Here is a 21,834-nt window from a genome sequence, read left to right on the forward strand (position 1 = left end):
TCAACTAGGATAAAACTGGTCAACATAGTATTCTAAGTAATACTAGCTGCTTGGCTGCTAAAACCCAGAGCATAATCTGACCCCCCCCCCCTGTACATTACTCATTTCAGACAAGACCTTCCTTGACAATATAAAGTAACAATGTTATTGGTGGTACAGTTTTTTGCAAATAAGCTTTCCTAAGTGCCGGTTCACACTAACGCGGCACGACTTCGGGGGCGACCTGTGAAGTCGCGTGCACCGTGACTTTGGCGGGACTTGCACAAACTTCATATAATGAATGTCTATGCAAGTCGCTCCGATGTCACCCCGAAGTAGTACAGGAACCGTTTTCTAAATCGGAGCGACTTGAGTTGCTCCTATTAGAACGGTCCCTGTAGCACAGAATGGACCACGACTTGTCAGGCTGACAAGTCGCGGTAGTGTGAATGGAGTCTAAGCCATTTAGGAATCTGATGATGACTGTGATGTTAGAGGGGGCTCTGAGGGGGGCCTTGATGTAAAGGAGGACTATGATAGGGAGCCTGGATGTAAGGAGGACTTTTTTGTACTCATAGGTATGCACAGCCTATAGCATTAGTGTGTGCAACTCTAAGCTCAAACACAAGGGTCTTCAAACTATGGCCCTCCGGTTGTTCAAGAACTACAATTCCCATCATGCCTAGTCATGTCTGTGAATGTCAGAGTTTTACAATGCCTCATGGGATGTGTAGTTCTGCAAAAGCTGGAGGGCCGTAGTTTGGGAATCCCTGCTATAGACACATCAGGGGTGTCCAACTCAAATTAATCACGGGCCGCATCAGCATTATAGTTGTCCTCAAAGGGCCGGTTGAGGAGGTGAGGATCCCTGCTCAAATACATATGTGTGTGTGCATGTGTATATATATATACTGATGGTGTCAGTAGGACGTATATTGGTGTCAGTAGTTTTTCTTTGTATTACAGTAAACCCCCCTCCATTGCGGGGGTTACGTTCCGGACCCAGCCGTGAAAAGTGAAAATCCACGAAATAGAAAAACCCTATTAAAATGCATTGTAGGCATATTTTTTTTTACTGTCACTGTACTTTTAAAATAATTTTAAGGTCTTTAAACACACTTTTAAAACAATAGAAACTCATTTAAACACATAAAAGATACTGAGAGGCATAGCAAGAGCTATGGAAAACACAAAAACATTTAATTTTCAATGATTTATATAGTAAAATAACATTACAGAAAAAACCCAATATACCGGGACCACAAAAACGGAACCGCGATGGAGCGGGGGTTTACTGTATTTTATTTTTCTTATTATTTATTTTTTACAATTTAATTTAATTTTTCTTTACGATTTTTTTTTTTTAGAGCCCCATTAGGGGCTTAAACAGAGGGAACCTGAGCCACGCAGGGTGATTAGGGTGTGCCCAGGCACACCAGGTACACTCTGTGCACACGCCTATGGTTGTACTGAAGTTCTTTCTCTTTTATTCTGTGAACTGTATCATGTGAACTCTAAAAAAAAGATTTACGTAAAACGTATTTGTTCATTTTTTATTCATTGATTTATGAAACCCATGTTTCAGATATATGTGAGCCCACAAATATCTATAATATATACAATGCGCCCCTCATACTGACAGGTTTGGACATCTCTGCGATTGAGAATATAAAGGGTGGAATGTCTGATCACACAATTTACAGATCACTAAGTAAAAAAAATAGAAATCCTGAAGTCTATGTATAAAAAAAACAACTCAAATGCAAACTGATGTAATTTTATACAAAAACTTGATAGTTGTTTTTTTTACTGCAGTCCAGCTGACCACACACATACAAGTATTTCAATATACAGCTGGCCACATGCCAACCTTCTGTATGCCAAAAAGTTTATCACTTCTGTAAAAAACAATAAAAAAAAACAAAAAACTAAGAGCAGGGATGGAGGGGAAGAAAGCTTCAATGGAGACTAATGATGACATGTGCAAGCCACCCTGGAAACACTGAAACGGCAGAATTTTTATACACTGGTTCCCTAATATTTACAAGGAGCAAACACAAATAGGAAATAGAAAATAGAGGGTTAGTGTTTCTTTAATAGAGGAAACCTTCCAATAAACCCTCTTTCAGACTCACGGCAGTCATTTCTTTATTTAGCAACAGGAACACTATAAAAGATTTATTTCCAACTAAGCATTTTTTTTGGCAATAAAATCTCTGTAAATACAAGACGTGTGAACCACGCACTCCATATCTTACTCTTATGAGATGTCTTGTACAAAATAATCCTGACAGGACCTAAAAGAAAACTGTCATGAGCAAAACACATACAGTTTCTCACAAAAGTGAGTACACCCCTCCAGGGCTGCTGTTAGAAATCGCGGGGCCCCGTACAGACTACCTGGCAGGCCCCCCCCCCCCCAAGAAAATATTAAAGATATATTTCTCTAAAATTACAACAAAATCACTATTAGCAGACACAAATATAACATAACTCACATAATTCCTGCTAAATCTAAAAAAAAAAAAAAAAATATGTGAAATAAAAATGAAGATGAGATGAGAAAAATCTACAGGCTGGGCAGTTGGAGCTCAGTGATCAAAGAGACAGAGAGAGAGAAACAAAGTTACAAATAAACTCCTGAGTAGAGATAACATTAGAGCCAGTGCTGGGAGGGGGGCCCACACAGGGAGGGGGATTAGTGAGGGACAACTGTCTCTTTCTCAGCAGATAAAAGCTGATAGCAGGGAGGGGGACAGATCAGATTCAGGTGCTGGAAGAAGATTTCTGTATTTGTTGTCCATCACTAATTCCCCTCCCTGTGTGGGCCCCCCTGTGTGCTCGGGCCCCCTACAAGAGGGCTGGTGGTCCCCCCCTATCAGCGGCCCTGCACCCCTCACATTTTTGTAAATATTTTATTATATCTTTTCATGTGGCAACACTGAAGAAATGACACAATGCAAAGTAGTGAGTGCACAGCTTGTATAACAGTGTAAATTTGCTGTCCCCTCAAAATAACTCAACCATAGGCGTGCGCAGGGGGTGTGCTAGGTGTGCCTGCGCACACCCTAATCACTCTGTGTGGTGCCCCCTACTGCCAGGGCTTTCCAACACGTTGCTCCCGCTCCCCCTCCCCCCAGACCGCAGTGCTGCTGGTTAACCTCCCACCCCCCCCTGACTGCTGGGAGGGATGTTTCAAGATGGAGAGTAGGGGAAAAGTCTGACCAATATGTTATTTACTGGTCCCTTCCTTTTCTAAATGAACACACTCACTTGCTGTGTTCATTCATAAATGAAGCATAGTAAACTGTGTTTACTATGCTTCAGTTTGTGAATGAACAGGAAGCCGCTCAGCACAGAGCACTTGCTATTCATTTACTGTTCAGTGCAGCTGAGGCTGCAGAGAATGGCATGTGTATTTGAGCTTTGAGGTGCACACCCTAATGCAATAGGCTGCGCACACCTATGAACTCAACACACAGCCATTAATGTCTAAACCGCTGGCAACAAAAGTGAGTACACCCCTAAGTGAAAATGTCCATATTCAGCCTAATTAGACATTTTCCCTCCCTGGTGTCACGTGACTCATTAGTGTTACAAGGTCTCAGGTGTGAATGGGGAGCAAGTGTGTTAAATTTGGTGTTTTTGTTATCATTCTCTTATACTGGTCACTGGAAGTTCAACATTATACCTCATGGCAAAGAACTCTCTGAGGATCTGAAAAAAAAGAATTGTTGCTCTACCTCTACATAAAGATGGCCTAGGCTATGAGAAGATTGCCAAGACCCTGAAACTGAGCTGCAGCACGGTGGCCAAGACAATACAGCAGTTTAACAGGACAGGTTCCACTCAGAACAGGCCTCGCCATGGTCGACCAAAGAAGTTGAGTGCACATGCTCAGTGTCATATCTAGAGGTTGTCTTTGGGAAATAGACGTATGCTCAGACCATACGCCGCACACTGCATCAAATTGGTCTGCATGGCTGTCATCCCAGAAAGAAGCCTCTTCTAAAGATGATGCACAAGAAAGCCCATAAACAGTTTGCTGAAGACAAGCAGACTAAGGACATGGATTACTGGAACCATGACGTGTGGTCTGATGAGACCAAGATAAACGTATTTTGTTCAGATGGTGTCAAGCGTGTGTGGTGGCAACCAGGGAGGAGTACAAAGACAAGTGTGTCTTGCCTACAGTCAAGCATGGTGGTAGGATTGTTATATTCTGGGGCTGCATGAGTGCTGCTGGCACTGGGGAGCTACAGTTCGTTGAGGGAACCATGAATGCCAACATGTACTGTGACATACTGAAGCAGAGCGCGATCCTCTCCCTTTGGAGGCTGGGCTGCAGGGTAGTATTCCAACATGATAATGACCCCAAACACACCCCAAAGATGACCACTGCCTTGCTAAAGAAGCTGAGGGTAAAGGTGATGGACTGACCAAGCATGTCTCCAGACCTAAACCCTATTGAGCATCTGTGGGGCATCCTCAAACGGAAGGTGGAGGAGCGCAAGGTCTCAAACACCCACGAGCTCCGTGATATTGTCATGGAGGAATGGAAGAGGAATCCAGCGGCAACCTGAGAAGCTCTGGTGAACTCCATGCCCAAAAGTGTTAAGGCAGTGCTAGAAAATAATGGTGGCCACACAGAATATTGACACTTTGGACCTAATTTGGACATTTTCACTTAGGGGTGTACTCACTTTTGTTGCCAGCGGTTTAAAACATTAATAGCTGTGTGTTGAGTTATTTTGAGGGGACAGCAAATTTACCCTGTTATACAAGCGGTACACTCACTACTTTACATTGTAGCAAAGTGTAATTTTTTTAGTGTTGTCACATGAAAAGTTATAATACAATATTTACAAAAATGTGAGGGGTGTACTCACTTTTGTGAGATACTGTACAGTAAACCACAACTTTTTGAATCCACCTGAAAAAGCTAGATGCCTGGCTATCTAACTTGGGTTATATCTGAGCTACTGACCAAGAACAAGCATGAAGCCAGTGAAATCAGAATGATATCTTGAGCTACAGTACCTATTCCCTCTTGCTTAATGATTAACAAAGTAAAGAAGGCAGAAGAAGAGCGTGACAGCCAGACTGTTAGCATTTTCAGAAGGAGATCAACAATGGCATGACTCCATTGCTGCTAGCAGTCAGTTTCTTTTTAATTTGACTGCAGACCAGTGATGAGCTCAGGCGTGTTCAAAAGTGAGTGCAACCCATCTGAGCTATCTCGCTGGGAAGATGTCAAAGCCGATAGCCACTCATAGGAGGTTGGGGCATTCTCTCCCCCCCCCCCCCCCCCCCTTAGCTGCACATTTATACACCTCTCGCATACAAGCAGCTATGGAGTGAGGAATGCCTCCACCGCCTATGATTGGCTGTTGGTTTTGACAGCTTCTCGGTGAAAAAGCCCATTCGAGGTTAGTAGTCATGTCCGAATATGCTTGAGTTCATCCCTACTGCAAGCCAGTCATGTGAGAAATATAGGGGGTGAGTGACCTCCTTCTGAAAATTCTGGTTTCCTGGCTGTTACTGACTTCAGTACCTTTTGGCCCCTTTCACATGGGCTTTCCGATTAAGTCCACTTGTCAGTTTTTCAGGCGGACCTGATCAGATGCTCCATGCACCCCTATGAAGCAACGGATGTCAGTGGTGACATGTCCGCTGACACCCGCTGCTATCCATTCCGATCCTGTCCGTGAAACCCAGACTAATGGAAACCCTATTTTCCATCCATCTGGAAGATCGGATAGGATCGAATGAAAACGGACAGGCGGTCATCTGATTTCCCATAGAGGAGAGTGGGGATCTGACAGGTCCGTCTCAGCACAGAGAGTGGAGACGGAGCTGTCATCCACCTGCTCAGCGGGGATCGGCGTATTGATCCCCACTGAGCAAAATGGAGTCCATCGTGCAGAAAGCCCTAGTGAAAGGAGCCCTAGTGAAAGGAGTAATGCTGGAGTAAAAGTATGTAGGAATGCAGGGAGCAAAGGCAAAAAATCCTAATCTTGTTCTTTCACTGACCCAGAACAAATTTGCCAGGGGACTAGCATTTTCAGGAGACATGGCCTGCAGTATTTTTTTCCTTTAGTCCTAACCTGTGAAATTAGTTGGAAGAGCATCAGACTGAGCAAGCAAATAGGTTAAAATAATTTTCTTGAGGCTCTTAAATCACCCCTTCGTCTTCATTTTGAGGGTGAGGATGATATGAATCATAATGAGATGGCTGGCTGTAGTATTGCTTGGGTTTTATCAGGCTGATCTAAGCTTTGAGCACAAATACGCAGGAACAATGACAATACAGATGTACAAATGTAATACCAAGTCTGTCTGATCAATGTGCTGATAAGCTAGAGGTGTAATAAAAATATTAAACAAGCGACACTGCTACATGGTAAAGTGTTTGTAATCCTAAAAAAAATATATATATATCCTGATCCCTTATAGCAGGTTAAACAGCACAGTGCTTGTGCTGTCCAACCTGCCCCTCTGAATACTGTAAAATACCTGGCTGCTCCTGAAAGTTTCTGCCCTCCCCTCTGTAAACTGACCACTGTTTATCATAGCTGCTGAGCCGTGACACTGTGGTCAGTTTACAATCGTGAGGTAAATGAAGATGCGCAGCCCTAGTTTACATGCCTCCGTCATCCGCAGCCCTCCTCTGCCCTCTCCCCTTGCTGCCTGCCAGCTCAGGAGTCTGTCTCTGCCCCCCGCCCCCCGACCACTGTTTATCATGGCTGCTGAGCTGAGAACTGTGGTCAGTTTACATGCCTCCGTCATCCGCAGCCCTCCTCTGCCATCTCCCCTTGATGCCTGCCAGCTCAGGAGTCTGTCTCTGCCCCCAGCCCCGACCACTGTTTATTATGGCTGCTGAGCCGAGAACTGTGGTCAGTTTACATGCCCCCGTCATCCACAGCCCTCCTCTGCCCTCTCCCCTTGCTGCCTGCCAGCTCAGGAGTCTTTGTCTCTGCCCCCACCCCCTCCAGGTCCTGGTAGAAAAATAACTAAAATTGTTTTAAAAATTGCTGCCAGTCTCTTTCTTTTAAGCTTCCATCCTGCACTGTGTAATTGTTTGTTGAAAAAAAAGTCTCTCTATACCACATGGAAGGTATTACCCTGGAATACAGGAACCAAGCTGACAGAGCTTTTATGACATGGGCCTGCTGGATCTCCTTTACACATTCTCCAGTGTATGCTTCGCTATTGTCATGATTGCATGATGGTTGTTTCCTCGGCCTTCACCAGTTTGTGAAAAGCCATAGGAGCGGGGTGCCTCTCTCTCTCCCCCCCCTTCTCCGCCCTTTCTCATTCTATAATACCCTGTCCCCCCCCCTCTTCACCCCCTTTTTTTCTTCCCATGTTTTTTTCTATTCTTGTACTGACGTTCTGTTTGGATAATGCTCTTTGCACATAGGTCTAGCCCCATCGGCCTGACTATTCACATGCTACAACAGTCTGTGTATGGTACTCTATGCTGCACTGGATGACTATAGTTACTTGTACACCCTATGCAGACTGCGTTCTGTTCGTTCAATTACTGTTTTACTGTTATTTTTGTTCTGTTTTGTACAATCCTTTTTCTCAATAAAAAAAAAAAAAGAATTCTCTAAATACCTTTTGGTATTGTATTTTCAGGCCGCTCACGTGACTCCAGGCCACTCTGATACTCCGATCCAGGGCTACAGCAGAAGAAGCCGGGTGGTCATATGACTCCTGGCTGACATCAGAGGGAGAGCTCGGCTCCTGCTGCTGTAGCCCTGGATCAGAGTATTAGAGCGGCCAGGAGTCATGTGACTGGCCTAAAGATACTTCACAAAAAAGGTATTTAGGGGCTTAGATTTTAACAAACAATTACACAGTGCAGAATGACAACCTAAAATATAGGGGCTGACAGAAAATCATAATGTAGGGTTACAAACCCTTTAAGCTGCTTTTACAGGCATTTGAGCTTTTATTTCAGCTTGAAGAAGCTTTTACTTTTTTGGGCTCTTTTGCAAGTTTTTCTTGAGCTGCTTTCAGCTCCTTTGAGCATAAGCATTTTATTTTTCCCAAACCCTCCCATCAGTTCATTTTTTATATTTTTCTGTGTATTTTGGAGCTTCTTTGAGATTTTTCATGCTTTTTCCATGCTCATTTGCGTGTTTTTGCAGGTTTATGGGCACATAGGAGTTTGGTGGGGATTTTTTTCTGTCTGTAACAGCATATGCCTGTAAACTCCTGAAAAGCCATAGTCTGCATGGACACATTGGCTAACATGGAGGGAAGTTTCTAGGCAGAAAAAATTAGAGCTCAAAAAAGCTCAAAAGCCTGTAAGAGCAGCTTCTTTGAGCTTTTTTGAGCTGCAGTGTGCATGAGCCCTTAGTGCACAGCTCCCAATAGAATGCAGAGCCCTCTGATTCCTCCTGTATTAAATAATGAATTGTTACCTTTTTAACTATTAATAACTGTACTGTTTGCCCTAACGCTGTAAAGCGCTTTGCAAACTGTATATACCATATATACTCGAGTATAAGCCGAGTTTTTCAGAATGTTTTTTCATGCTGAAAATGCCCCCCTCGGCTTATACTCGAGTCACTGGCTTCACTGTCTTTTTAAAAATGGTGCCACTCGGCGCAGACGTGTCACTGCGCATGTGCCACATGCCTGGGAATAGCCGAACGCGTTCAGGCTTCCCCGAGCATCGGCGGCGCATTTGCGGTGACGTATTGGCATCGGGCGGCACGATTTTTAAATCGAAGGCGCCTCACCGACAGGTAAGTGAGACTCCTCCGCAGCGCCTGCATTTCCTCATGCAGTGCTGCGGGCATGGTACAGGACATTCTCCTGTACCATGCCCGCAGCACTGCATCTCCTGTGCCATGCCTGAACATACTGTGCCATGCCTGTACTTACTGTGCCATGCCTGTACTTACTGTTCCATGCCTGTACATACTGTGCCATGCCTATACCATCATCTGTGCTATGCCTATACCATCACCTGTGCCATGCCTATACCATCTCCTGTACCATGACCTGTGCCATGCCTGTACCATGACCTGTGCCATGCCTGTACCATGACCTGTACCATGACCTGTGACATGCCTGTACCATGACCTGTGACATGCCTATACCATCACCTGTGCCATGCCTGTACCATCACCTGTGCCCTTACCTGTGCCATGCCCTTACCATGACCTGTGCAAAGCCTATACTATGACCTGCGCCATCTCCTGTACCATGCCCGCAGCCCCTGTTTTGTGTCTTGTGGTGGTCCAGTTGGGTCCAGTAGCTGCTGCATTTCCCACCCTAGGCTTATACTCGAGTCAATAAGTTTTCCCACTTTTTTGTGGTAAAATTAAGGGTCTCGGCTTATATTCGGGTCGACTTATACTCAAGTATATACGGTATATATAAATCCTTAATAGTAATAATAATGAGGAGAATGTTGTACGAGCAGAGGAGCCATTTCATGAAAAACAGCAGAGGTTTTGCAGTTAATAGTAGCTGATTTCACAGCCCTTTTAGTCAAAACAGCATCATTTAGGTTTAATACATAACAAAATAAATTATCATAACTGTCACTTTTAAATACACATGTGAAATATAAAACTATCTAAGGCCCCATTCACACCTGACCGATTTGTAGCTCGAAGCCAAGCATCCAAAATCCTATGGTTTTCAACTGTGTCTGTTCAAACCTGAGTGTGAAGCTGGAAAAGTACACGTTTCCTTTACAAGTCTCAAGTGTTTTTGGCCATAAAAGCCTTTAATAGAAATGATTGAAAAACATGCAAAAAAATAATCACAAAAACACAAATATTGCGTTTTTTTTTATATTCCTGGTAGCTTGATTTCAATTGGCTAAAAATCATTTTAACAAATGGTCAAGCAAAAACATCAGCCAAAGAGCTAAAAAAAAGCCAGGAAAAACAACCAAAGATGGTCATCTCAAAAATGTATGCAGTCTCAGGCTGAATACAAAGCAACGTTTTGTAATTGACAAACTTGTAAACCCTATCCCAGGGTGTCATGAAGAACAAACATAAAGCGAGCTTCATTGGGCATTTAGGGGTTCATCCACCCTTGTGGGCTTGTGTACAAGAGTGGGTTCATTTATTTTCTATAGGTCCTCAATGCATGTCCACAGGCCAAAAAATGCATCTGACGGATTCTTAGACAACACACCGCAGGGCAACACAAGTTTTTTATTGAATGTGTTGCAGTATGCTTAGGTTCAGGTTTTGAGTATGCATACGAGTCGGGGTTTCATTTAAATTGATAATCCCATTCCCCATAGCACATGCACTGCTCGCCTTACCTTGTGTTGACAGGCTCACATAGCAGCCTTAATAGACATTTAGCTCAGTCCAATGGTTTCCTAGAACCCTTTATAAGCCTGTGGGGGCTTGATAAAGCTACCACCAGCATTCCCATTAACAAACCAGTCCACTCCAACCTAATATTACTGTTTCTGGTAGATGTTTGCAGACTTAACTGGCAAGTTCTCTGCACTTAAGGTCCTGGGACTGCATAACTGATTTGGCCATGTTAATGGAGTCTCATTATTCCTGCTGGATTTTTATGGGTGGGTTTAAATGTGAAACTTGGATGAGAGCACACCGTATAAGATCTAAAAATTTATTGCAAAATACAAAACATGTCTAAACAAACAAAACACAGGAAGAGAGCAAGTGATGACGCTTTTCACGCCAACCGGCGCTGCTTCGTAAATGTTTGCATGAAACGCATAAACACTTCCTCTCTTCCAGTGTTTTGTTACATAGTTACATAGTTAGTGAGGTTGAAAAAAGACATCCGTCCATCCAGTTCAACCTATGATGTGTGTGTTTGCTGTTAACCAAAAGGGGGTAATGGTCTGGTTCCCACCAAAGCACTCCTCCATCCCAAAATATGTATCAGAACAAGAGAATTGGCCCGCGGGACTTTGTATGAGGTACGTGCTCAGTGGCTGGAAATGAATGACATGCGTAGTATGTGAATAAAATAATGATTGATTTTATTGCATAATACATAAAAATGACAACATATGCTCAATGGCACATAATAGCTCAATGGCTCAAGTACAAATGACATGTAACATGAATAAGAATATCACATTATAGTAGACAACTTGGTGTAACCTCTTGCTTTTGTAGGTAACATAAATAATATAATGAGATGACATGGCATTTGGAATATATATTGTGACCTGACGCGTTTCGGGAGAACATCTCCCTTCTTCAGAGATCGATATATTCAAGGTGTCTCTATAAGAAGACAATATATTACAGTATGCAGTGGGAATGGAATATGAATGAAATAAAAAGGTTCAGTAAATGATAAGAGCTAAAGGAGTACTCAATACTCACAGATCAATAAAGCTCAAATGGCAAGAGTGGACTCCTATGTGGCAGCGGTGCGTCGTGTCTAACCCGGGAGCTGAAGGGTCCCAAAATGCCAGCAACCAGAGAGGGGGGTCCATGGCAGGCAAGTGTGTATATAAGAAAGAAATCAAATCCTTCCAGACCTGTTGTGTATATATATATGACAAAATAGTAGAAATGTAGCATATGTGCTAACAATAGTAGTATATTCATGTGATTTAATACCAGGTGGGAAGGGCTGGTGTAAAGAAAGTATGGGGTTCCCGAAAAGAGTGTGAGAACGTGAATGGGTGAAGACAGGAGGGGGGGGGGGAGAAAAGGGGGGGAGGGAAGGGAGGGAAAGGGGGGAAGGGGAAGGGAATGGGGGGAAGGAGGGAAGGAGGAAAAGAGGAGGGAGAGCCCAAAAGTAAAAGGGTGATTGGGTCCCCTTCTTGCTGCCAGCCACGGAGCAACTTGACAGGTTAGTCACTGGGTATCCTCACCTCTCCTTTCACGGTCACTTCCTCTCTGCACACCCACTCTCCTCAGGCTAGTACCTCACTCACCCCCTTCTCACTCTTCTATCCTTCACATCATTTCTTCACTACACACTGCCTCTCTATCTTCCCCAATCACCCTTTTACTTTTGGGCTCTCCCTCCTCTTTTCCTCCTTCCCCCCATTCCCTTCCCCTTCCCCCCTTTCCCTCCCTTCCCCCCCCCCCTTTTCTCCCCCCCCCCCTCCTGTCTTCACCCATTCACGTTCTCACACTCTTTTCGGGAACCCCATACTTTCTTTACACCAGCCCTTCCCACCTGGTATTAAATCACATGAATATACTACTATTGTTAGCACATATGCTACATTTCTACTATTTTGTCATATATATATACACAACAGGTCTGGAAGGATTTGATTTCTTTCTTATATACACACTTGCCTGCCATGGACCCCCCTCTCTGGTTGCTGGCATTTTGGGACCCTTCAGCTCCCGGGTTAGACACGACGCACCGCTGCCACATAGGAGTCCACTCTTGCCATTTGAGCTTTATTGATCTGTGAGTATTGAGTACTCCTTTAGCTCTTATCATTTACTGAACCTTTTTATTTCATTCATATTCCATTCCCACTGCATACTGTAATATATTGTCTTCTTATAGAGACACCTTGAATATATCGATCTCTGAAGAAGGGAGATGTTCTCCCGAAACGCGTCAGGTCACAATATATATTCCAAATGCCATGTCATCTCATTATATTATTTATGTTACCTACAAAAGCAAGAGGTTACACCAAGTTGTCTACTATAATGTGATATTCTTATTCATGTTACATGTCATTTGTACTTGAGCCATTGAGCTATTATGTGCCATTGAGCATATGTTGTCATTTTTATGTATTATGCAATAAAATCAATCATTATTTTATTCACATACTACGCATGTCATTCATTTCCAGCCACTGAGCACGTACCTCATACAAAGTCCCGCGGGCCAATTCTCTTGGTTTGCTGTTAACCGTACATTGTATACCCCTCTATGTTGTGGTCTTTAAGGTGCCCATCTAATAGTTTTTTGAAACTATCAATGCTCCCTGCTGATACCACTGCTTGTGGAAGAGAATTCCACATCCTTACCGCTCTTACAGTGAAGAACCCCTTATGTACTTTAAGGTTAAACCGCCTTTCCTCTAGTTTTAGTGAGTGGCCACGTGTCTTATTGTATTCCCTTTCTCTGAATAGTTTGTTCCTTATGCTAGGGTCACCAGTACAGTATTTGTAAATTGATATCATATCCCCCCTCAATCATTGCAATTGTTAGTTTAGACATGTTTTGTATTTTGAAATACATTTTTGGATCTTATACCTTCAGTGTGCTGTCATCTAAGTTCCACTTTGTGGTACGAGCCAGACCAGCACCTGATTATTTGGAGATAAATGTAATGTGGTAGCACCATAGAGCGGTGTATACTATTTGGAGGTAAAGGTTGCTTAGTTCTTTGGGATGTTGGCTAAACTCATTTAAAGGTTTTGGGAATCACACCTTTGATAAAGGTTGCTTAGAAAACTTAAAGAAAAATGTTCAGTTATTAGTAAAATCTTGCTGAGCATGAAGCTTTTGTCACTAGCATTTACACATTTAGATTAAAAAAATTGCTGCTGTACTTGAGCATAAATTAGACATGAAGCCTTTTGCCATTGATGTTGATGTTGTATCACACAATCAGACAAGGTACATTGTAAGGAGGTTGAAAAAGAATACATTTATGGACTACGTAGGTAAGAAAAGCAGAGTGTTTACCGTGAAGGTGTTGGGCTCCTCATTCTCTTGTTGTAAACTGGGAACCAGAAGGACACAGAATACTAGGTAGCAGGATAACTGCATCTAAGGAAAATGGTGGGAGAAAAGTGTTCAATGAATGGTTTTAAGCACCACACATAGTTCATTTCATATCTTGATTGTCTTAAAGTTAGTTATGAAGCTGTGAACTGATAATCAGTTTGGTTTTCTCTTCTCAGAACCAGCGGACCAAAAGACCCTTTCAGTGATTTTAAACATAAGATGATCATCACCTGACCTTGCTAAACCCCGTTCTACCCTCTGTACAGAGATGTATAGTAACTAAGTAGAACTACTTCACTACTGTACTTAAGTACCGAAAGGCGGTATTTGTACTTTCCCAGAGTAGATTTTTTTTCTCCTACTTCCACTTTTACTTCACTACATTTTTTCGATGATTTCAATACTTCTACTCTGATATATTTTTTTGGTGCTGCATAAAGTTACTCGTTACTATTATAAAAATTACCACTGCCAGAACAATAGATGGCAGGTTTCATGAAGCTCAAAACATGTGTATTATCAGCACATACGAAAATAAATGCTACTGTATGTATAAATAAAAGCTGCATTTGAAATAATAAAAAACAATATGATGTTCAAACTTTTGACTTCTTTCCTTAATAACTACATAACACAGTACTTGTACTTTTACTTTCAGTACTTGAGTAGCAATTTTTTTTCAAAACTACTGGTACTTTTACTTTCAGTACTTGAGTAGCAAATTTTTTAAAAAAACTACTTGCAATACTTAAGTACAAAAAATGTTGAATACTTTAGTACTTCTACTCAAGTCACTTTTTGGTTGAGCACTTCCACTTCTACTCAAGTCACTTTTTGATCGAGCACTTGTACTTTTACTCAAGTATGGGTTTCGAGTACTTTATACAACTCTGCCTCTGTAGAACCTTTAGGCTTATAAATCAGAAGTAAAACCTGGTTGAATTTTCCCACACTTTAGTTATTGTTACAACAAATGAAGTCTGATGCTGGATGTATCTGCTGTACATAGAGAAAGGGAAGGGACGCCAAGAGCACCTGGGTCAATACTACTAGAATATCTGAGGCTGGTGGCCCTTACTGGAGACTAGAAATCAACCAAAGCAAGATATGCAGGTACTGTTATTATTATTAATATATAGCTATTTTCTGTTATATATATATATATATACAGTGGGTACGGAAAGTATTCAGACCCCCTTAATTTTTCACTCTTTGTTATATTGCAGCCATTTGCTAAAATCATTTAGGTTCATTCTTCTTCCTCATGAATGTACACATAGCACCCCATACTGACAGAAAAACACAGAATTGTTGACATTGTTGCAGATTTATTAAAAAAGAAAAACTGATATATCACATGGTCCTAAGTATTCAGACCCTTTGCTGTGACACTCATATATTTAACTCAGGTGCTTTCCATTTCTTCTGATCATCCTTGAGATGGTTCTACACCTTCATTTGAGTCCAGCTGTGTTTGATTATACTGATTGGACTTGATTAGGAAAGCCACACACCTGTCTATATAAGACCTTCCAGATCACAATGCATGTCAGAGCAAATGAGAACCATGAGGTCAAAGGAACTGCCTGAAGAGCTCAGAGACAGAATTGTGGCAAGGCACAGATCTGGCCAAGGTTACAAAAAGATTTCTGCTGCACTTAAGGTTCCTAAGAGCACAGTGGCCTCCATAATCCTCAAATGGAAGAAGTTTGGGACGACCAGAACCCTTCTTAGAGCTGGCCGTCCGGCCAAACTGAGCTATCGGGGGAGAAGAGCCTTGGTGAGAGAGGTAAAGAAGAACCCAAAGATCACTGTGGCTGAGCTCCAGAGATGCAGTCAGGAGATGGGAGAAAGTTGTAGAAAGTCAACCATCACTGCAGCCCTCCACCAGTCGGGGCTTTATGGCAGAGTGGCCCGACGGAAGCCTCTCCTCAGTGTAAGACACATAAAAGCCCGCATGGAGTTTGCTAAAAAAACACCTGAAGGACTCCAAGATGGTGAGAAATAAGATTCTCTGGTCTGATGAGACCAAAATAGAACTTTTTGGCCTTAATTCTAAGCGGTATGTGTGGAGAAAACCAGGCACTGCTCATCACCTATCCAATACAGTCCCAACAGTGAAGCATGGTGGTGGCAGCATCATGCTGTGGGGGTGTTTTTCAGCTGCAGGGACAGGACGACTGGTTGCAATCGAGGGAAAGATGAATGCGGCCAAGTACAGGGATATCCTGGACAAAAACCTTCTCCAGAGTGCTCTGGACCTCAGACTGGGCCGAAGGTTTACCTTCCAACAAGACAATGACCCTAAGCACACAGCTAAAATAACGAAGGAGTGGCTTCACAACAACTCTGTGACTGTTCTTGAATGGCCCAGCCAGAGCCCTGACTTAAACCCAATTGAGCATCTCTGGAGAGACCTAAAAATGGCTGTCCACCAACGTTTACCATCCAACCTGACAGAACTGGAGAGGATCTGCAAGGAGGAATGGCAGAGGATCCCCAAATCCAGGTGTGAAAGACTCGTTGCATCTTTCCCAAAAAGACTCCTGGCTGTATTAGATCAAAAGGGGGCTTCTACTAAATACTGAGCAAAGGGTCTGAATACTTAGGACCATGTGATATTTCAGTTTTTCTTTTTTAATAAATCTGCAACAATGTCAACAATTCTGTGTTTTTCTGTCAGTATGGGGAGCTATGTGTACATTCATGAGGAAGAAGAATGAACTTAAATGATTTTAGCAAATGGCTGCAATATAACAAAGAGTGAAAAAAGGGGGTCTGAATACTTTCCGTACCCACTGTATATATATATATATATATATATATATAGCTACTAGCCCTTGTTCAGACATTAGAACACAGCATCTGGCAGAAACAAGTCTAACTTCCTTTTGGGGTTCTTCTGAGGTGTCATGTGACCAAACCCTGAGAGCCGCAAAGGAAGCTGATGCTAGAAGATGTGAAAAGGTGGGTTACATTAAATCATATCTTTTAGGAACACCAATCTTTCACTATGCCTGCTAATCAGTGAGGTGCCATGGCACATGTTCTTTTGCCCAAATAAATATTTTTCTACCATGAAAGGGCTAGTTGGTTGCATTTGCCTCCCAAGCTAAAGGTTCCCCAGCCTCCTCTGCATAGGGACACACTTGTGATTGTTCAGCAGCTGCACAAACAACAATATTTTCTCACATCTGGCAAAATAGTGTCCAATCTTGTACAAATGCATTTGTTTCCTATTTTAACTCCCAACCACTAGTAAAAATCTCAGGCCTGCCGCATTGTTTTGTTTGTCAAGAAACGCTTGTTTAAAGCTTGCCATACACCAGTAGAATTTTGTTAAACCATTTTTGTTTTTGGAACATTTGTTTGATTTTTTTGATTAGTGGGGTCAAACTGGCATTCAATTTCAACCATTGTGATTAGAAAATTCAAAAGAACAGGAAGGAAATTATTTTTCGCAACAAACAAAATTCTAACTGTGAATGTGGTTGTCGTTTGGGAAAAAGTGTACGTATTGTAATAAAACCTGTTTAATGTGTCTTGGATCCCATTCAAATAGTAAGTCTGGATGAAATTTTAAGGCTTTTCGGACAAAATGAATTGACTCTATGATGGCAAGAAAGAATGTTCTGATGAATGATTTTTCTATGAATATTTGAAAGTTTAAAGTATGACCAGCTTTAGTTTGCCTTTCAGTGCCCCATAGATCATTATCTATCATTATAGATTATAGATCATTATCTATCTATCTATCTATCTATCTATCTATCTATCTATCTATCTATCTATCTATCTATCTATCTATCTATCTATCTATCTATCTATCTATCTATCTATCTATCTATCTATCTATCTATCTATCTATCTATCTATCTATCTATCTATCTATCTATCTATCTATCTATCTATCTATCTATCTATCTATCTATCTATCTATCTATCTATCTATCTATCTATCTATCTATCTATCTATCTATCTATCTATCTATCTATCTATCTATCTATCTATCTATCTATCTATCTATCTATCTATCTATCTATCTATCTATCTATCTATCTATCTATCTATCTATCTATCTATCTATCTATCTATCTATCTATCTATCTATCTATCTATCTATCTATCTATCTATCTATCTATCTATCTATCTATCTATCTATCTATCTATCTATCTATCTATCTATCTATCTATCTATCTATCTATCTATCTATCTATCTATCTATCTATCTATCTATCTATCTATCTATCTATCTATCTATCTATCTATCTATCTATCTATCTATCTATCTATCTATCTATCTATCTATCTATCTATCTATCTATCTATCTATCTATCTATCTATCTATCTATCTATCTATCTATCTATCTATCTATCTATCTATCTATCTATCTATCTATCTATCTATCTATCTATCTATCTATCTATCTATCTATCTATCTATCTATCTATCTATCTATCTATCTATCTATCTATCTATCTATCTATCTATCTATCTATCTATCTATCTATCTATCTATCTATCTATCTATCTATCTATCTATCTATCTATCTATCTATCTATCTATCTATCTATCTATCTATCTATCTATCTATCTATCTATCTATCTATCTATCTATCTATCTATCTATCTATCTATCTATCTATCTATCTATCTATCTATCTATCTATCTATCTATCTATCTATCTATCTATCTATCGTTTACGACTCAATCTAACTAAAAACAGCCATATCATAAAAGTGTCTATATATCTATTTGTGCTTTTAATTCACTCCGGAATTGTTATATAGAATCTCCATCGCCTATGCATTACTGTACTCTGCACTACTTTACTTAACTTTACACAAAGATAGTTGAATAAACCTGAAGGTGATTTCATTACAACAATAAGTCGCATGTTTTCCTGTACGTCTTGTTCATAAAAATCGAAAGTTATACTTAATTACTTTGCTGACCTTGCACTTCAGGATCCCTTACTAGTTTGATGAGTACATGACGATACATTTTTTACCCTATGCTAGAAATCACAGAGATGCTTCACTACACATCACATTTGTGTTAAAGCTGCCATGATTGATGCAGTAATATGAAAACTAGTTGTACGCTCATTCAATAAGAGAGTTACAAAGAAGTTATTACATGATAGATAGCCAGACGTGATATTTCTGATTACTCACAGTTCTTGTTTGTCTGTCAGCGGATTGCCTTTCTGTTCGCAGTTGTCCTGTGAGTCGCTCCGATTCCTTCTATATTTCCCCCCTCTCTCCTGTAAAATCCCACTCTCCCCCTTCTTCTATGTTCTCTTCTGTTTGAAATGTCTCCCTTGTTCACTTCCTTTTTGTATGGCTTTCTCCTCCTTCTCGTACACTGTGCCAGGGACTGTCTCTTTCTCCGAGTCCCACTTTTTCGATCTCATGCACTCTCCGTCCTCTCTGATCCTGGAACCACGTCCCACTCTGTCTTTCAGTGTCTCTACTCTCCTACTTCTATTTCTCTCTGTCTCCCTTTCTCCAAATTCCTGACTTTCTGCCAATCCCTCCCTACTTTCCAGTAAAATTCCCCCCACACCTGGTTTTACTTAAATACAGACACACAGCTCTTTTATGTCCAGCTGTTCACCCCCATCTGGGTCCCCACCCCTTACACACCCCTAGAGACCTGTGTCACAACTTTTCCCCCTAGAGGTTCCTAGGACTTTTAATATTGTGAGACCTTACCTTGTAAAGACCCCCTTGCAAGCCAGAGCCTCTTGCACGCTCACAGATCTGCTCTCCTCCCCTTAAAGCATATTACCAGAACCGCATTATTACACCACTGCAGCCAATGATCCCAGCCGCCACACACCTTTCACCTAAACACACAAGTCCATTTACATTTTTACTGTAAGGGGCCCCAAGCCCTTAAAGCTTTTCAAAAGATGCTGTGATGGAAGTACAGAAGGTACTCTGCTTGCTTACTTTTGCCCACCATTACTGTAACAACTCTTTTATGTGTCCTCTATTAGCCTAGGTTCACATGAGTGCTGCCACATTATCTTGTCTTTTTCAGTGCTTTTTTGTAGAGTGTTTTTTTTTGTAAAATGTTTTATGCACATTTTTGATGCGTTTTTATGCTTCATGCTTTTTTTCTTTGTAGGAGAAGACTGGATGTTAAAGCCTAAATTTAGCTAATAGAAAACATATAGTCAATGTGTGATATCAAGCTAATATTATAACACCTATGCAATGTTAATTAGCAACAAGCTCAGAGCAGCTGCACTCTCTCAATGCAGACGCATTGATTTGTAAGAGACAAATGGTATAAAGTGCATTACTCTTTTTTACATCTACATGTGCTGGATATATCCGAAGACAAAATAACTTTAAAGGATAAGTCCACCTAAGGACCCTTTCACACGGGCGTTCCGCATGTCCGTATATCATCCTATTTTTTTGCGGATGATATACGGACATGAATGAATGTCTATGGGATTGCGGATGTCAGCAGGTGACCATCCGCTGACATCTGATTTTCATGCTTTCAGTTCTGTTCCATTTTTTTTGGAACGGAACAGAACCCTATTTTTGTTCCGTTTAAAAACCGGAACGGATGCAAAATCGGATGTCAGCGGTGTCATCCGCTGACATCTGCAATGCCCATAGACATACATTATGTCCGTATATCATCCGCAAATGGTTGGGATGATATGAGGACATACGGAGCGGATGACACAAGTGTCATCCGCTCCGTGAAAAAAAAAAAAAAAAAGCACCGGAGCGGAACAAAAAAACTGAACGGCCATGTGAAAGAGGCCTAACACTAAAATCCCTGCATCTACAGACCTCCACGCTCTAACACTAACCTATCTAGCCCTGTAAAGAAGAAATCAGTATACATACCTTTTTTGAAGCCGATCTGACCCGATCCTATGCTGAGCTGTCAGCCGCGGCTTTGCTGTGGAGGCGGGTGCAGAGGACACATCCGACAACGGAAGCCCCATTGCAAGTCTATGGGTGACGTCACTCCCCATTCATTTCACAGCCCTTGTCTGCCGTGTCCTCTGCAGAGCTTCTGCCGCTGGAGATCGGGTCGGATCGGCTTTAAAAAGGTGATGTATAGTGATTTCTTCTTTACAGGGTTAGATAGGTTAGTATTAGATCGTGGAGGTCTATAGATGCAGAGATTTTATTGTTAGGGTGGACTTACACTTTAATAGGTAATGAAGGTATTAAATAAATAAAACGTTTGATACAAATACTATTATATTATATATCACAAGTAAAATATGGCAAAAAGTGCCAGTGTTTGAAATAAAGTGCAATCCGTGACTCCATAAAAATAATATTCAATAAAAATTAAAAGAAGAAAGTCCATTCTGAGAAGCAAGTGCAAAGGTCTCATCAAAAAAAATTGATTGGTATATAGATCAATCACATCCTCTAATGATTGATGCCAGTGCTCTTAAAGTGACAGTGCAGTGCTATTCCACATTAATTCGTTCCATGTGCGCTGTACCCCAACCCCAAAGGGTCAAGAATCACCACATGTAGTTGACCTATTATGGCTTATGCAAAAAGGAATCAAAAGAAAGCTTTCTACAGCTCTGCTGTGCGTGGCTAGATGTCCTTAAAGCTGTTTCTATACACACAGACCAGTTGGAGCTTAACGTGTATAAAGCAGAGAGGAATATCATTGAGCAAAATTGTCTTTATTAAAAGGCATCATCACTACATAAAAAACTACTCACATTGTTAGGTGCCTCCCTGGCACCCAGGAATCCCCTGCCTGTTATAGTTATAACTGCCGCTGGCTGCCAATCTGAAAGCGAGAGCCGATGCTATCCATGTATGGACTCAAAGAGCTGAGAGAACTGCTCGCCCCTACTCGTACGGGTTTCGTCTCTCAATAGGCATCATCAGGAGGCGTGGAGAAGTGAAGTAGTGACGAGTGTAGTATGCCCTATGGCGCTGGCTGCAGGATTAGTTAATATCTCCCTCCTCCATTCCCCCACCTCTGTTGCTGTAATCTTCTGGTAAAGTGAGGGTTAAGAGAGCTGACCGACCTGTGACAGGCACTCATTAGCAGTGCCAACTTTGCCTGCTCTTTCGCCCACCTCTTCCCATTCTTGAAGCCATACAATAGTTTCTATGAATGAAAAATAATCTATGAATGGAGGA

The 21,834-nt window shown here is 41.5% G+C and overlaps 1 protein-coding gene across 1 annotated transcript in view; it reads right to left on the reverse strand.

The window, feature by feature from the left end:
• The window catches only part of EFEMP2 (EGF containing fibulin extracellular matrix protein 2), a 129,701-nt gene extending 110,517 nt beyond the window's left edge, over positions 1-19,184 (reverse strand). The window contains exons 1-2 of the mRNA XM_082270181.1: positions 18,856-19,184; positions 13,630-13,713 (exon numbers count right to left, since the gene is read on the reverse strand). Coding sequence (XP_082126307.1) covers positions 13,630-13,713 — 84 coding nt within the window. The 5' untranslated portion in view covers positions 18,856-19,184. The remainder of the gene's footprint in view (positions 1-13,629; positions 13,714-18,855) is intronic.
• Positions 19,185-21,834: the final 2,650 nt, after the last annotated feature.

The sequence above is a fragment of the Pelophylax lessonae genome, assembly GCF_965119305.1.
Source record: "Pelophylax lessonae genome assembly, chromosome: 10".
Lineage (NCBI taxonomy): Eukaryota > Metazoa > Chordata > Amphibia > Anura > Ranidae > Pelophylax > Pelophylax lessonae.